General features: G+C 30.4%; 1 protein-coding gene across 1 annotated transcript; it reads left to right on the forward strand.

Annotated features, from left to right (window-relative positions):
• The first annotated feature begins 11,869 nt into the window (after positions 1-11,869).
• Positions 11,870-14,271, forward strand: LOC135134396 (kynurenine/alpha-aminoadipate aminotransferase, mitochondrial-like). The gene is made up of 4 exons (XM_064063062.1): positions 11,870-12,080; positions 12,326-12,681; positions 12,744-13,202; positions 13,581-14,271. Exons 1-4 carry the CDS (start codon positions 12,005-12,007, stop codon positions 13,989-13,991), a joined length of 1,302 nt encoding a protein of 433 aa, XP_063919132.1. The 5' UTR covers positions 11,870-12,004; the 3' UTR covers positions 13,992-14,271.
• Positions 14,272-15,967: the final 1,696 nt, after the last annotated feature.

The raw sequence follows: 15,967 nt of genomic DNA on the forward strand, positions 1-15,967 counted from the left end.
AACCATAAAATAGGATATTATAAAAAGTTGAAATATTCTCATCCAAGTCATGACTAATTAATAAGGAATCCCAGTGAACTGAAGCAAAAAATTCATTTAACATATTATAATCACCATTAGTAAAGTCAAAAATACGAGATTCATAATATAAGATAGGAAGATCAACAGAAGATACAAACCACGATAACTGAGAATGATGAAAACTTTCAGAAAATATAGGGTCTATTGCATGGCAAATATCTATATTCACTATATTAGAAAAAATAAGATCAAGATAAACACCTCTGGAATTTGGAATACTATTAACTTGTTGCATGTATGAATAAATGCAGCAGTTAAACAAATTACCTCACAATATTCCCGAAAATTACCAAATGAGTTAAACTGCATATCATTCCTATTCCAGTTTGAAAGAGGGAGATTGAAATCACCAGCTATAATATAAGAGGAATTAGGAAACTTTTCAAAAATACACTCCAAATCAGAACAATAATTTTCATAAACATTCAAATGCGATGCAGGCGGAATGTAAACTCCACCAACTATAAGATCTAAATTATTGTGTTTAAAATTAATATAAATACTTTCCACAAACCGACCATATAAAATCACAGATGCCCTAAAATCCTTTTTTACTGCAATCAACACACCACCCCCACAAACTTTTTCACTGGTATTAGAGTTGCGATCAGCCCGAAAAATATTGTAATTGTTTAAATTAAGCTCCTCATTAGAGATATTTTGACAAAGCCAAGACTCAGATATAATAAGCACATCATATACACTAGAATTGACATTAAGAGAAAAATCTTTCAATTTTGACCAAATATCTTTGACAAGATTTTTTCAGCAGTCAGGAATTCCTGTTGCAACATGAAATAGAACAGCGGACGAAAGCATTACAGAACATTTATGAAATTAAAAAAAAGTGTACATGTGTCTTGAACAAAATGGTGAACATTTTCAAGATTTACTGTGATGTTTAACGGCAATAAATTTGTTTCTTTTTATTGTAATTAATTAGTTTTATTTTTTAATAAGATATGAAGCGTTTAGACAACCAGTTATTCAGGTGCGTGTCATATTTGTCGTGCGTGCTTGGGTATTTAGTAAAGTCGAAAACTGAGAGGCGGCACATTTTCATGACCTACTTCGACCCTGTAATCATTTATAGAAACCCTGTATAAGCCTTAACTAAACTTTCTTGAACGACTAAAAGTGACATTGCACCAAGCATTTGAATCAGATTTTGCAATAGCAGCACAAGAAAATTTTTTCATCTATTGCCAACTCAAACAGTACTTGTTGAATGTTGATCACGCTGTTTTTCATTGGTCTGTGTAACCAACTTTGCTTTTAGTGTGGGGTAAATCAATTTTTGGTAATATATCTAAGTATTAACTTATTTAAAGTTTTTTATCGAGCTTCTGGCACTGTTGGTACGATATGTTCCACAGACGTTCCTTTGAAGAGGGACAGAACTACGCATGTTGATCCTACAGTTGATCTATCTATAGAATTTAAAGTAAATTGTCGTATTTTTTACACTGATGAATTCGTATCATATGATTAAATTATCAAACAACTTTTATTTAAAAATTCAGAATATCGAGAAGAGAGAATAAATTAAAGACAAATCCTTATTTCGCCGCTATTAAAAACATTGCTGGCAAGTACTTTTTACTGATAGTGTACATAATTACATATAATTTTGATATGTTCAACATAATAAGTAATGGTAAAGTAAACACCTAATTACCAACCAATATGTGTCGCATTTTTTGATAAAAAATATTTGAAAATTTTAGCTAACTTTTGTAATTCCCAAATCATTACTTACTATATTAGTAAAATTTATAAAAATTCTTTCATGTAATCGATAGAATTAACTGTAGAATTTTATGAAAAAAAAAAATTTAATTAACAGTACTTTGAAATAACATCTATAATTTTTTGACGAAGGTATATAGAAAAATTTCCACTAACGTGCTTTCATATTTATCATTATGTCTGGTGATTTTTTAAATTTCTGTTCTAGTTTCAATTCCACTACTGAAGTATGATACCTGTAAAATTTTAAGTAATCGATCTTTTAGTTTCGAAGTTTATTTTCCAAGTTCACCAATGAGGAGATGTATAAATATAATTACTACTATTTTACACTTTCTTTACAACTTCAAAATGGTGTTGAATAAACAAAAGATCCAATTATGTATTACTTCGATGAAAAATCTTATCTTCAATCAGGTGTTCGTTATTTTCTTATCAACAGCTAAAGAAGTTTCACAGGTAGTAGAACACGAAAATACAGAATTTCGGCTTCTGTCTGTCATGTCTATTTATTAGCCTATCTGTTGCTGATCCGTTGTTTTTGTCTGTCTCTGTCGCTGAGCAATCGTATTACGCAGATAATCCTCGAAAATATAGAACCCATTACTTGTAAATTCTGATAATCGTGAAGAAGGTAAAATTCTAACCAAAATTTGGTTGTTTATTATCTGTGAAAGACTGATACCGTCATCAAAAAATTGTTAAAAGCACCAATCCGCCCCATGTTTATACTTTATACACTTTTGTGGTTTTGTGATTAAAAGAAAAATATGGGAAGTAACGGATTTTGTAGTTTATTTCAGAGAAATTTGTATCAGATTGAGATTTGAAGAATGAATTCTTTACAAATGTTTACTGCTCAATTAATCGTAAAATCAATTCATCCAAAAATTGTTTTATAAATATCTCTTTACCGAGCAGTGGGCTACGTTACCCTAAATTCATAAGAAAAAAAAAAAAATCAAATGCACAAACAGATTTTAAAGCTAAATAAAAATTTTGATACATTTTCTGCACTGTGGGGGTTGAGAAAAATAGCTGATAATTCAGCACCACTTAGAAAATAATTTTTGTTAATTTACTTATTATTTCACTACTTATTTAATTTAATCACCTTTTTTTCAAAAATACGACTTTTTTTAAATCACGTACAAAAATACACAGTACTACGACTTGGAAATTATATTCCATTTTTGATTTAGACTTATGATTTCATAATTATTATTAAATAAAATATTTGTTTCAATTTATTACTGGTTTGTCACATTATGCAACGAGTTTAATTTCGTTGTTAAACTGTGTCCGATTTTGTATTTAATAACACAAATATTTGTTTGTCACGAGTCGCCACTGAACACTCGGCCAAACTCCATTATACGGATCAAGTGAGTATGTGAAGCAAAGGTGAGAACATTATGAACGGTTCGACGCTTCCGCCAATATTATGAGTGAAAAGATTCACACCAATGGGAGACACAATTTTGTTTATACGGACAACGCGTCCATACAACAAGAGATTATCAGGTAAAAACTGGTAAGATGAAAAGCTCTGAGACCTATTATTAAGAGCTTTTACAGGTTATGCCTAAATAGTATACGCTATACTTAATAAAGCACTTCGGTTTTTTGTCTATAAGAAGATTAAATCTGACGCATCTATGGCACTGAAATTTCAATCAGATATAGGTGACGTAATATCACGCCCCTTTTTATGTATGGAACATGTGATAATTTGATAAAAGTCGGCCAGCGCATCCCACAACAAATGTTGCAGGGATGTTGAATTTAATAAACTATGAAACAAACCTAATTGCGTTGTTCAAAAAATCATTACATCATCGCTCCGGGTGCAAATGTCCACATAATATGTGTATCCCAGCAAGTCCATGGAGCAATTTAAGCCCCTAAACAGCCCTCGGCCTAGGGAGAGATCTCCATGAAAGAGCTACATATCAATGTTTGCAAAACTACAATCATTTGAACCAGTCGGCTGTGGGGTGAACGAATTTAATTGACTCCTTGGGGGACGTCAACTTCCATTGCGAATTTTTTTCTATTTAATTAAATCTTTGAAAACAGTTAAATCAGTTATCTTATAATAAGTGAAAAGGTGTGCATAAAAATTATGTTTATAAATAATAGTAATAATATTTAATTTGTTAAAAATTAGCCACAGGATTTATTCTACATTTATAAAATGTTTCATATATATGTAGATGAATCTATATACTTTAAAACGTTTAGGTTTAAAATTTTGAACTTATCTAATTAAATTGATGCATGATTCTAATACTAATAATAAGTTATACATACACAAAATTTCACAGCAGTCGGTCTAGTAGTTTCGGAAATTACGTATCTAATGTAATCACCAACGGACGGACAACCGACAGACATACGGAAACAAAGAACTGGTCTGCAAGCCGTAAAAGACAAACTGGAATAATTGAAGGAGGAACTTTTGAGCGAGAGAGTGGTCCGTATTCTTTGTCTTTGTCTGATAGATGTTTTTATCGTATTATGTCACTTACTCTAGTCAAAATTTTAGATAATGAATGACTTAACGAAAGGAAAAGGATACGACCTAGTGTTATTAAATAAGATTTGTTTTATCAAGCTCGTCCTCTTCATCTAGCTTGGGAACTGACTATACTTCCTAAAATATTTTTACGTCCAAATGCCCATATTTTTTTGTAATAGGAGGCTAATCGGTGGTTCCAACAATTTCAAATACCAAATTCTATATAAATTCAAATTACCAAAGTCTTGAAACAAAGATGTTGGTGTCATGGCATTTGAAAGTGCAATTTACGTACTCTTCGTATTCTAAAAAAATTAGGAAATGTAATAAGAATATAATTAACATGACTTTAAATGATCATCTTGTTTGGCATCACTTCTTTGCCACCAACGTAAGTTTTTCTAGTCTAGAGTTTTAGAAGGTCTGAAATGGGATAAGAAGTGGTAAAAGTAAGAAATGATCGTATTATTTCAAACTAAGCTTTTTTTACGAAATGGCAACAGAATTTCGAAAGGCCGATTTTAGTATGCCATGTTACAGTGCCAAATTTATAATGTGTAGCTTTATCATTTATCCCGAAATGTTTATATGTCACGTTATCTTTATGGATCAATGAATTATATTTTAATTAGTTTTTCAATGGACCGTATAATTATGTTAATTTTTGCCGGTTTTCCAGCTCCACGTTTTTCCAAGTTGTTCCATGTTGATTATTATCGTCATAAAACGTCGTTAACTCAGACTAAACTGTTGACATCTTTCTGAATAATTTTATAAATATAATTAATATGTAGTTCACGGTCGCTGATTTGCAATCAGTATGTCAATCACTGTAAATAAGATAATTTTGTCTTGGAAATAAAGCACTTTGTAAAAAATTGAAAAATTAGGGGATGGATAATGACATTAAAGCAGGAATAAATTATTTTCTTCCGAGGCAAAGGTTAAATTATTTTTTACCAAGCCAACGTTAAAAGAGTTCTCGATCTGTTCTAATGACGATTCCTCGACGTAAAGTCAATTAGTCCTTGCGAATTCAATTAAACGCTTAATGAAGTACTTTTGCTGTTCCGTGAAGATTTATATCTACTCTGATAATTACATAAAAACAATATCCTCGTTACCGAGGAAGCGAAATAATAATTCGATTGTTTTACATCCTACTGATGCTGACACAGTTTCAAATTACTTTAGCTAGTATGATTAAAACCGAGTTTTAAATTGCTTTGTTTGTGCGATTGTTATCCACCATAAAATAAAAATAACACCATTACAAAATTAATTCGTGATGACAAGATCAGGCGCAAAACATCGATATTAAATGTGAATCAAATTTGAATTAGTGTAATTGAGTTTTGTGTAGGGGAAAGCGGATAACTTTGTTACGTAGCCTGGACAAGGGTTGGACTTTTCCTGTAAACCATAGTAAGGGAGCCGTACGTTTGTTTACTTTGATGGCAATGGGTAAACAGAAATGTTTTCGTTATTAGCACTTTAATTGGTTTTTAATATGAAACCTGTATTTCAAGATATTTGCTTCACTTCGTGGCGTATTGGATTTTTAACTCAAATTCATCTCTAGAATAAGATCAGTAATTTCCGTTAACTTTGGAAATGAGACACGAATTGAAAACTGATTTCAATTTCATCCCATGAAAATTCATCTTCTTTAACTTGGTAATTTTGCATTTTAATAACTATGATTATCCAATTTGTTTACTTGAAAACTGATTTTTATTCTTGTGCAACATTTTAGTATTATTCCTTTATCAACAGAATAATAACATGTATCTTCAATATTGAGCAACAAATGCGTACATTTATTTTCTGAAAAAGCTTTAGTAAATTTCTTATCTGGTAATTTTTTTAAAAATATAGATATTACTCATGTCATAATTATTAATAATTCATGCTTTGCAACAAATTGCTTTCAAAGACGTCAGTTACTACGGAACAAACAAAATAAGGTTTTATTTTAAAACTTTCGAAATAAGTAAATTAAACAACTGATTTAAATGTTGCTTTGACCCATGTAAAAACGCCGAAACATTAATTTAGGCTTCTTGGAAATGAAGTTTTTCAGAGTTATTGAAGCAAAGTTGAATAAAGAGCCATCTGCTGTTAGAAAGGCGTTATACTCACCCTTAGCAAGGGGTTACGCTGCTCAAAGCAGATGTCTGACATCATCATAGTTGAGCAATTCTGCGTTAGAGGGAAGTTCCTTGATCGTTAAAGCACAACAAAATGTATCCTATAAGCAATAACATAATGTTTTTACAAAACTGGGTTATAGTGCGAATATTGTGTATACTAATAACATATTTATTTTCATTAAATACTTAATAAGTTCTGATAGACCTTGAATTTAACAGATTACATGCAAATAAAAAGACTCAAAATGTAATTTGTTTTCTCTCGATACAACGATCAGAGTGTGTCATTACCATTACTTTTGTAAAAATATTTTCATTAAAATAAAAAAGAAAAAACAAATCAAAAGCTGAAAACTTTCCGATTTACTTGGATGTAGGTTGTACCGTTTATCGAACTTTTTACTTTTCTTCGCCTTCTACAGTTTGTAGAATCCAAAAACACAGTATCGTCTCTATCGTCTGTCAGTCGTCAGTCTTCAGCATGTTGGGTTTTATTGGTTATTTTATTAAACTATTACGAAGCAGATTACATTATAGTTTTAAATATTTTTCATGATGACGTTAATTCTAAATATTGCGATTTCCTCCGTGCATTAAAGCATTTTTTTTATCTGTGCTTTAAGACTTTATCTGTTACACACGGAGTTGGTCCAAAAGTGTAAATTTTAATCATCAAATTTAGAGTTTGTTCAAAAAGATTCATAATATATTTCTTTAAAATTTTAGTTAGAAATTTACACTGCTTAGGGCCGGTTTATCAATTCTCAGTTAAAAGTGTCTGTTAAGTAACTGTCAGATAAGGGTAACTAGCAGTTAACGGAGGTAAAGTGTTTATCAATGCACGATGTTTCTTCCAGTTTCATAGCTCGAAGTTTAGCTGTTACTCTCTTAAGTTGGTAACGCGCACCCCACTGGAAATGAGTTGTGATTGGTCAGTTCAAAACTACCCCGACCTTGAAAGTTCCGTCAGATTCGATCCGCATTCGGTATTCAACGATTGTATATCGCGTTTCACGTGATCAATCATGAAAAAGCAAAATTTAGCATTAGAAAAAAAGTATTGGAAATTAAAAATGAAACAAGTAGGTACACCTATAAATAAATACAGAGAGATCGAAAAAGAAATTAGTCAAAGTTGGACATGCACGAAAAGGCGTTTTTCTTAGTTTAAAATAATTTTTGATTAATCGTCACGTTGACAAAAGTAATTTGCACTGTGATCAAACGAAATTAAAGCTTTTTTGTTATTAGAATCTTCAGAAATGGGATAAATTTTAGACAAAATTGGAAAACGGTGATTTTAATTCATTCTTATGTGTCTTAAAAGTAGGCGTCATAATTCTAATCTCTAAACTGTCAATTTGACATTTAATAAAAAAATTAAATTACCCTACCACCGTGATTACGACAAACGGCTTGTCGTGCATGGCCTACTTCGATTAATTTCTTTTTCGATCTCGCGGTATTATTAGATAGGTTTTTAATTTTTGGTACCCACATTAAACCTGGAAAATAATCAGCTAATAATGAGTGTTTTTCTCATCTTTTCTCTGCAGGTTTGTTGCACAACATAAGTCCTCATCAAAATATTGTTAAATTCATAACAGATTTATTTGGATTTGTTAGGTTATGTTGCCACTAACTGGTGGATAACGTTTTAACTGACAGTTTGAACTGTCAGTTAATTTATCAGGCACTTTGACCACCAGTTTTGAGCTAGCGGGTAATGATAAACAGGTTAACTGACAGACAAGCTTTAACTGCCAGTTACTTTAACTTAACTGCGCATTGATAAACCGGAAAGCAGAAAATTATTTAAAATTGATTTAGATATCATTTTTATCAGATGCTTGATATAAGATGTATCCTTGGCATGCAACATCAAATTACTCAACTGACTTACGTAAATGCAATAAAATCATAAATATCTATTATCAGAAAATGAAAAATAAACGATTGAAAAAAATGTAAAAAGAAGAAAGAATTGTTGAAGTTTATTCTTGAGCAGAACTGTGGAAATAATACAACATATAAATAGATATACCGTCGATAATAATTAATAAGTAATAAGTGTTTTAAAAGTAAATAAGATAAGGAAACTTAACGAAAAATCTCCTTGACGACATAAAACGTTAAAAAAAAGGAACAAGATGAAAACATTTTAAATACTCATGAACACTGCAATTAAAATATGGTACCTATACGTCATTCCATAGGACAATTAACACAACTCTGTCATTATTATTTATAAAACATTTCATTACATCTAATAATAATATAATATGCTCAAAAGAACATCTCAGAAAGTAGTTTTTTATTTAACTGATTTCAATCAGAACTAACAGTTTTTATTTTTATTAGAGACCAATTTACATTTGCCATAAAGACACACTAATTATTTAGACCCAACTATCCCAATTTGCGTTGGCAAAACATTAAATGATAATTAAAATTCTACACGTATAATACACCACTGTGGATACAACAAAATGCACTTATCAGTGACGTTAAATTTACCCTTGGTTTTGACATGTTAAGTCTCAAGGCTAGTTAATGTAAAAATTTGAAACAATGTATACTTATTGTAGATCTTAAATTGTACGAAGATTAAATTACATGAAAATAAAAGTTAACAATATTTTAAAGGATTGTATATTTCCTAAGGAAAATTGAAAAATTTTGTTGTTGCATTTCAAGGTATATCTCAGAAATTTTATACATGTGTAAATAAATTTTAAACGATTTCAGAAACGTTCGTCATGTAGGTAGGTACGAAAACAAAGTGTAAAATGTATTCTAGATTTTTTTCAGAATAACTCGTATGCTATATGTATTATTGTGTCTGCTGTAGTTACATATTTTTAAAGAATAAAATATATGTAAACTGCGCATATCTTGCTTGTCTCCTTTTGAAAAAAAAAGGATTTCTATATTATGTGAGAAACGAAAAATACCTGTTGACTACATATTTACTGTTATACTGTGAATAAAATTCATTAAGACTGATTTATTTGCTGTTTACTAAATCTTTGATAAGATTTACAAACTGATTTAATGATTTCAAAACCTTAACAACATTACATTAAAAATCTTGATAATGTTATCTGAAGCAATCATTAAAAATATTTGAAAATTTTACGTATCTTTTTAAAAAATTCGCTTCCTGTTAAAGTATTGCTTAATCGTTTTTTTAGAATTCGCCACAGAGTAATTTAAAAAAAAACTAATTATTAATTCATATCTTATCTTATCATTTATCACAATCAAAAAATGAATGACGTCGTCCTAAAATAAAGCTCCTAAAAATTCTTGTTGATCCTATTGTAGTTCAAAAGCTAGAGGTGCAAGCAATTTTAGAATTTTTCTAAATTGTGTATACAATTCTTCAGATATTGTTTCACAATCAATTATTCGAATTCCAATGATTGTGTAAAAAAAAAACATATATCTTTACTACCCACGTTTCCTGAAAATACACCCTGGTGCAAAAATGGGATGCACTGTCAATTTCAATTTCTGCTCTAAATTTAAAATGTGAATGAAACAATGTCTGGTTGCCAGTTAGACAGATATAATTTTGTCATCAAGTTATTTTGTTCAAGTTTGATCTTGATAACATTTTACGAGAATTTATCGACTGGTCCAGCAACAAGTTCTGATTGCTCTTTCGTAATCAAATGAAATTAATTTTAAATTAAATCTTTCATGGTAACTACTGTTAACAAAAGAAATAGGAAAAAATGATTGTAGTATTTTTTGCTACGTTAAGTGTTGGTGATTTCGTGCAAAAAGAAAATTAAACTACATTTTCATATTTGTGACAGATATTCTTGAGAATATTTATTAACATTCTTATATTATAACTGGTTTCAACTGACTGCTATTTCCAAACTCCTGTGATGATAGTGCTAATCAATATGTATTATGCCAATTTTATATTCACAAATGATTTTTTATGTACATTCCTATTCAAAAAGAAGTGATATATTTTTAGACCGATATAAAAAGTTATACTTTTGCAGATAAAAAAGTGAATATCATTTTGTTGCTTTTTTTAAATATTTTTTCAATAATCATTGGTATTAGCTTTATTTTAATATTTTCAGTACTAGCAACCATATAACCACATATTAAAAATTTTAATTTGGTAAGCCAATAAAAATATGTTTGCAAAAATAATTTGAAAATCATATCCTAACATAAAGAAAATAGATTAATTAGCGGAACAACCAAGTTATTTTTTCTAGAGAAAGCGACTAACTATTACTCTAATATATTTGGTATTATGTAAAGTATAATTAGACATAGTTAAAGTAAAAATTAATACAAACTAATCGAATTATAAAAAGTGACCTTCCTCTACTTTGTCAGAAAAAGGCTACATGAAATGTAATCTACAACTCGTTTTCATAGTAACAAAGTAGACGTACTTACTTTGCTAAATATTTTTAAATATTTAACCTTCAAAATTCGATTTCAATTTTACGTGTTGTTCATTAATACTCTAATAATAGCCTTAAAATTAAGACAATGCTCAGCACATAAGCATAAATTAACTATAACTTTTAGAGACTTTAGTAATATGTTAAAACGTATATACGTCAGTATATAAATAAAACTTGAAGTAAATATTTATGATAACAAGAATTACATCAGTGAAAATTCGAAGTATCAGTTATTATGATATATTGGCGTGCTGTCAAAAATATCTGATGCAATAATAAGGTGGATGCAATAATGAGGTAATTTACGTTAATCTAAGAGATTTGTTATTAATATTTATGGGGAAAAACATTTTTTGGTTTATACTTAAATCAAAGGAAAAGTAAAATCTACTTTTATCCGGGGAATTTGTTTCGCGGAATTTTAATTATATCAATGAACTTGAATAAATTAATAAAAAAAAAAGTCTTTTAAATATTTTATTAAACCTACACCTACGTTTTTCGTTAGTTTTGTGTATTCATTACTACTGAATTGAATGGAAACAAAACAAAAAATCTAATATATTTTTGATTTTTATGGGACCAAACAAATTTTTAAAGCCATTGACTTATTCACTGGACAAGTAAATTTTAACAATGAATTTTGCAAAGTCATCGTTATATTTTTGTGTCTACGTTATTCATAATTTAAACAAAAATAAATCATACGATTCAACAACTGAATGAGAGTTGATAATCCCGATTTATTTCACAACATATTTTTTAGTGTGTAATTATCAATTTGCAATAATTTCATAAATAATACAAATTTTGATAAACAAATAAGGGATTTATATTTCTGACTTTTGGCTGGAAACAATTTCGTCAGCTTATCGCTAACGTTTTTAGAGTTTCAGTTACATCATCTTTTCGCTTTGGTGCCGCTATAAAATCATACTCCACTTCTCCAAGTGGCATTCACATTCAGGTCTTCTGAGCGTCAAGTGAATTGTGCTGTTCCGTCTAATTCTGTTTTGTGTGGTGTTATTTTCAAGTTTTTTTTGAAAATATTAAAAATGGCAAGCATCGACTACAACTACTTTATTTCCCCCCATGCTTCTAGAAGGAGACCAGCCCTTACTAGAGAATTAAGTAAGTTGCATCATTTTATATTCATATGTTTTTGAATAAATATCGGCTTTCTGTTTTTAAAAATACTAGGGAAAATTAAAACTTTGGGGTTAGTTTTAATATTGATGTCACACTTCGTAATTGTATCAAAACTGCATTATTTAACTGCAAATATAAAAAAGTCGAAACCGGTTACAAATTTTTTTTTTGAAATATTGTTGCTAGGTAACAGAATCACTTACCAATATATTATTATTTTTTTTTAGCTAAACGCGCGTATGCAGTTAAAGATACCATATCCCTAGCAGAAGGAATGCCCAATGAAGTAACATTTCCCTTCGAAAAAATGCAGATTTTGATGAAAGATGGTACAACGCTTACCCTTCAAGGTCAGCAATTACATGCTGCTCTACAATACATTCCGACACAAGGCTATCCTCCACTGGTGAAAACATTAAAAGAATTTATGCAAAAAGTGCACCAACCACCTAACTGGCAGGACCGGGATTTGATAGTAACCAACGGATCACAGGATGGCATAAGTAAATCTATTGAACTTTGCATTCAAGAAGGTGACCCAGTACTTGTACAAAATCCTCTTTACACTGGTACGGAGATAGTTGTAAGTATAAAAGTTACAATATTATTTGTGATGGTGCTAACCATTTTGGTATTATTGTATAGCTGAAACCTTTCAAAGCCGAACTGATTGGTATCGACCACGACCAATATGGAATGAGCGCTCAGAAACTGCTAGATGTCTTAGAAGACCGGAAAGCAAAGTATACAGAAGAAGGTGGAGGGTGTAAAATGCCTAAAGTCCTTTATCTTAACCCGACGGGTTCAAATCCAACGGGTACAACTATGCCAGCAGAGAGAAGAAGAGAAATCTATAACATCTGCTGCAAGTACAACATACTCATCTTGGAAGATGATGCTTATTGTTTCATGCACTTCTTGGACGAAAACCCTCCATCTTTTCTCTCTCTAGACACAGAAGGGCGTGTCGTAAGATTCGATTCTTTATCAAAAGTATTAAGTTCTGGTCTCAGAATGGCATGGATAACTGCGCCAAAACAAATAATTGCAAACATAGAACTGCATATACAAAGTTCCTATTTACATTCCAGCACTTTATCTCAGGTAAATTTTTATAATTTTAATATGCGGATGTTATTTATATTTAATTATTGTGATAAGTTTATGTCAGAGTTCAAACTGTTCTATTGTGAGTTTCTTTCAACAAGACATTTACTGATAACCCTTATATGTTTTGTGATATACCAAATGTTGAAACAAGAACCTTCGAGATTTGCAATCTGAAGCTTTATTATTGTTGCAAAACAAACTATTTGTGAACACAGCTGACGTCAAAGTCTTTAGGCGGTTAGCAAACATTTATGTTTTCCTTTAAAAAAAAATATCAGACTCTGATAACACTTAAGAAACTGGTAAAATCTAGTTCTAACTTTAACCTTTGACTTAACTGCCAGATCTTATCTTTTTGATTTTGAATTGCAGGTCATTACTGAGAATTTGCTGCAAACTTGGGGTCACGACAAATTTATGGAACACCTCAACTTTGTGAAAAAGTATTACAAGGCTCGTCGTGATTTAACGATTGTGTCGATGGAGCGCCATCTTAAGGGTCTTTGCGAATGGACGGTTCCTACTGGAGGAATGTTCGTCTGGATTAAAGTACACGGTGTTTCCGACGTCTACGATATGCTGATGAGCCGTGGATTGAAGAAGGGTATTACTTTTGTACCTGGGCATGCTTTTATGGCCGATCCCACAAAAGCATGCAGTTATATTCGAGCTTCCTACAGCAAAGCTTCCCCTAAGCAAATTGAAAAAGCTATGAAGCTTTTGGCAGAACTGATAAGGGAAGAACATTTGTTGTTGCGTAGGAAGCTAGATAATTGTACTTAATCTTTATACAGAATATAGAAGGTTTTCTATATTGCTTTGAAAAAGCCTTGTTAATCATCTCTATACCTTATAATTCTGATGTAGAAAGGAGTTAGGGTACTATTTTATCGACTTTATTAGTTATGCTATTCACTAGCAGAGGGTGGTGCGATTTATGAAATGGCCTATCTGTACACGCTATAAAGTTTTCACATAATTATATTATGAAATAAATATTGGTGTAAGGAATAAGTTTAACAGTGTAAATTGTCTTTTATATTTTAATAAATGATTGAAGTTATGCATGCATTTTCTTTTCCCTTGTTTCAAAGAATAGTTAATTAGCGAATTTTGGGGTTTTCGAAATATCGTTTGCCGTATATTAAAAATACAAACCAAAAATTGTTTCATTTTCCCAGCTGTGTGTTGGCGCTACGTAAGTGTGTCGATGTGTGGAATCATAAAAATTATTCGGGCATTCATTTAGGCATAAACCATAAGAAACATCTATCATTTGTGATTTCCTGATTTTCATGCCACCACAGTCAATATGGAAATGGAAAATAGTTAATATTGCACTTGAGACAATAATTCGAAAAATAAAAATGCGGTTATCTTTAAAACGTTTGCTACAGTTGCACTGTCTATTTTTTTTATCTCTGTAGGCACACATTTATCTACAAAATTCGGAACTATTTTTTTATTATTACTGTGAGTTATTAAAAAAACCTACCTAAGTGTGGTATTTTAATAACCTTGTTTTCATTTTGAGTATTGTTGTTCATATCAGTTCATACTCACAAAAATAATAATAATGCTTGTTTGATTTGGGTGTCATCTATTGCTTTAGGTAGCTAACTTTGTAACATGAGTTAGTAGAATTCGTGTTATCATTTACGTTTCTCCCTGTAGATGGCAGAAGTAGTTCAAGACGTAATTTAGATTGGCTTCTGTTACATTCAAGCTTTACCGCCACAGTTTGAGGTGGATGATAATAAGTAATACTTCAACAACTATGTTTTTTCAGTAATGTTTTTACGTCTATATATTACTAAGTTTCATTTTGGGCTTGTTTAGGAAGACAATGGAAAGTCATAGCTGAGGCCCAAGTGAAACCTTAAACCACAATTAAATTAAAAAGTTCAAAGTTAAATAACAATAATAAATTTAAATAAATTATAAATATTTGGTAGGTAGTTTCCCGAATTTAATAACAAAAATTTTGAAAAGCCAATTATCTCACAGAGTTATTAATGGTCTGCTAGAGGTAACTGAAAGAAACAATTATTTTGTTAATTTTTACTAGACTAAAATGTATATAAGTTCAATAAAATAAAATAAATTTTAATACATTTTTATCTTAGCGCTCAATATACACGGATGAAAACAAGTTTATAATCAGTATTTAACAAACTTGGGAACTTAATTAAATTTATATCATATGGGGTGCACGAAGTTTGAAATAACAAAACATTAATTTTCCTGGGTGGAGTGCTACTGAAGCATCGCCACAAAACTTTTGCTAGTACTCTACTCTGACATCATTGAATCATTCAACAAAATGAGAAGAAGTTATATTCGTAAATGCAACACATTACTATAACACCGCAAGACAAAAAAAAAACACAATCAAAGACAGCAGGAATTTTTGGAAGATTCGTCTTTTATAGACTACCGTCAATTTGAAAATTTGAGTTGAAAATGCAGTGATCAAAGACAAACTCTCAAAAATCCTTGGTTGCCTTCGAACGTATTTTTTATCGCTTTTGTGGTATTTATCTAAATGTTTTCATCAACAGTAGTTTGTTAACCAATTTAAATGTTAAAAGCAACTTAGCAAAAACTAAACGGTAAGGGTTGTTATTTTAAGCTTAAAACGCTAACCTTTGATTTTTACTTCGTATTTTGAGTTTGTATCAAAAATAAAACAGAAGTTGATTAAGTACATTTACCGTCTTATATTCCTTCAGAGTCATAGTTACGAAAACTTTAGGACA

Source organism: Zophobas morio, unplaced genomic scaffold (assembly GCF_036711695.1).
Source record: "Zophobas morio isolate AGI-343-1 ecotype UQ-CSIRO unplaced genomic scaffold, CSIRO_AGI_Zmor_V1 ptg000023l, whole genome shotgun sequence".
Taxonomy (NCBI): Eukaryota; Metazoa; Arthropoda; class Insecta; order Coleoptera; family Tenebrionidae; genus Zophobas; species Zophobas morio.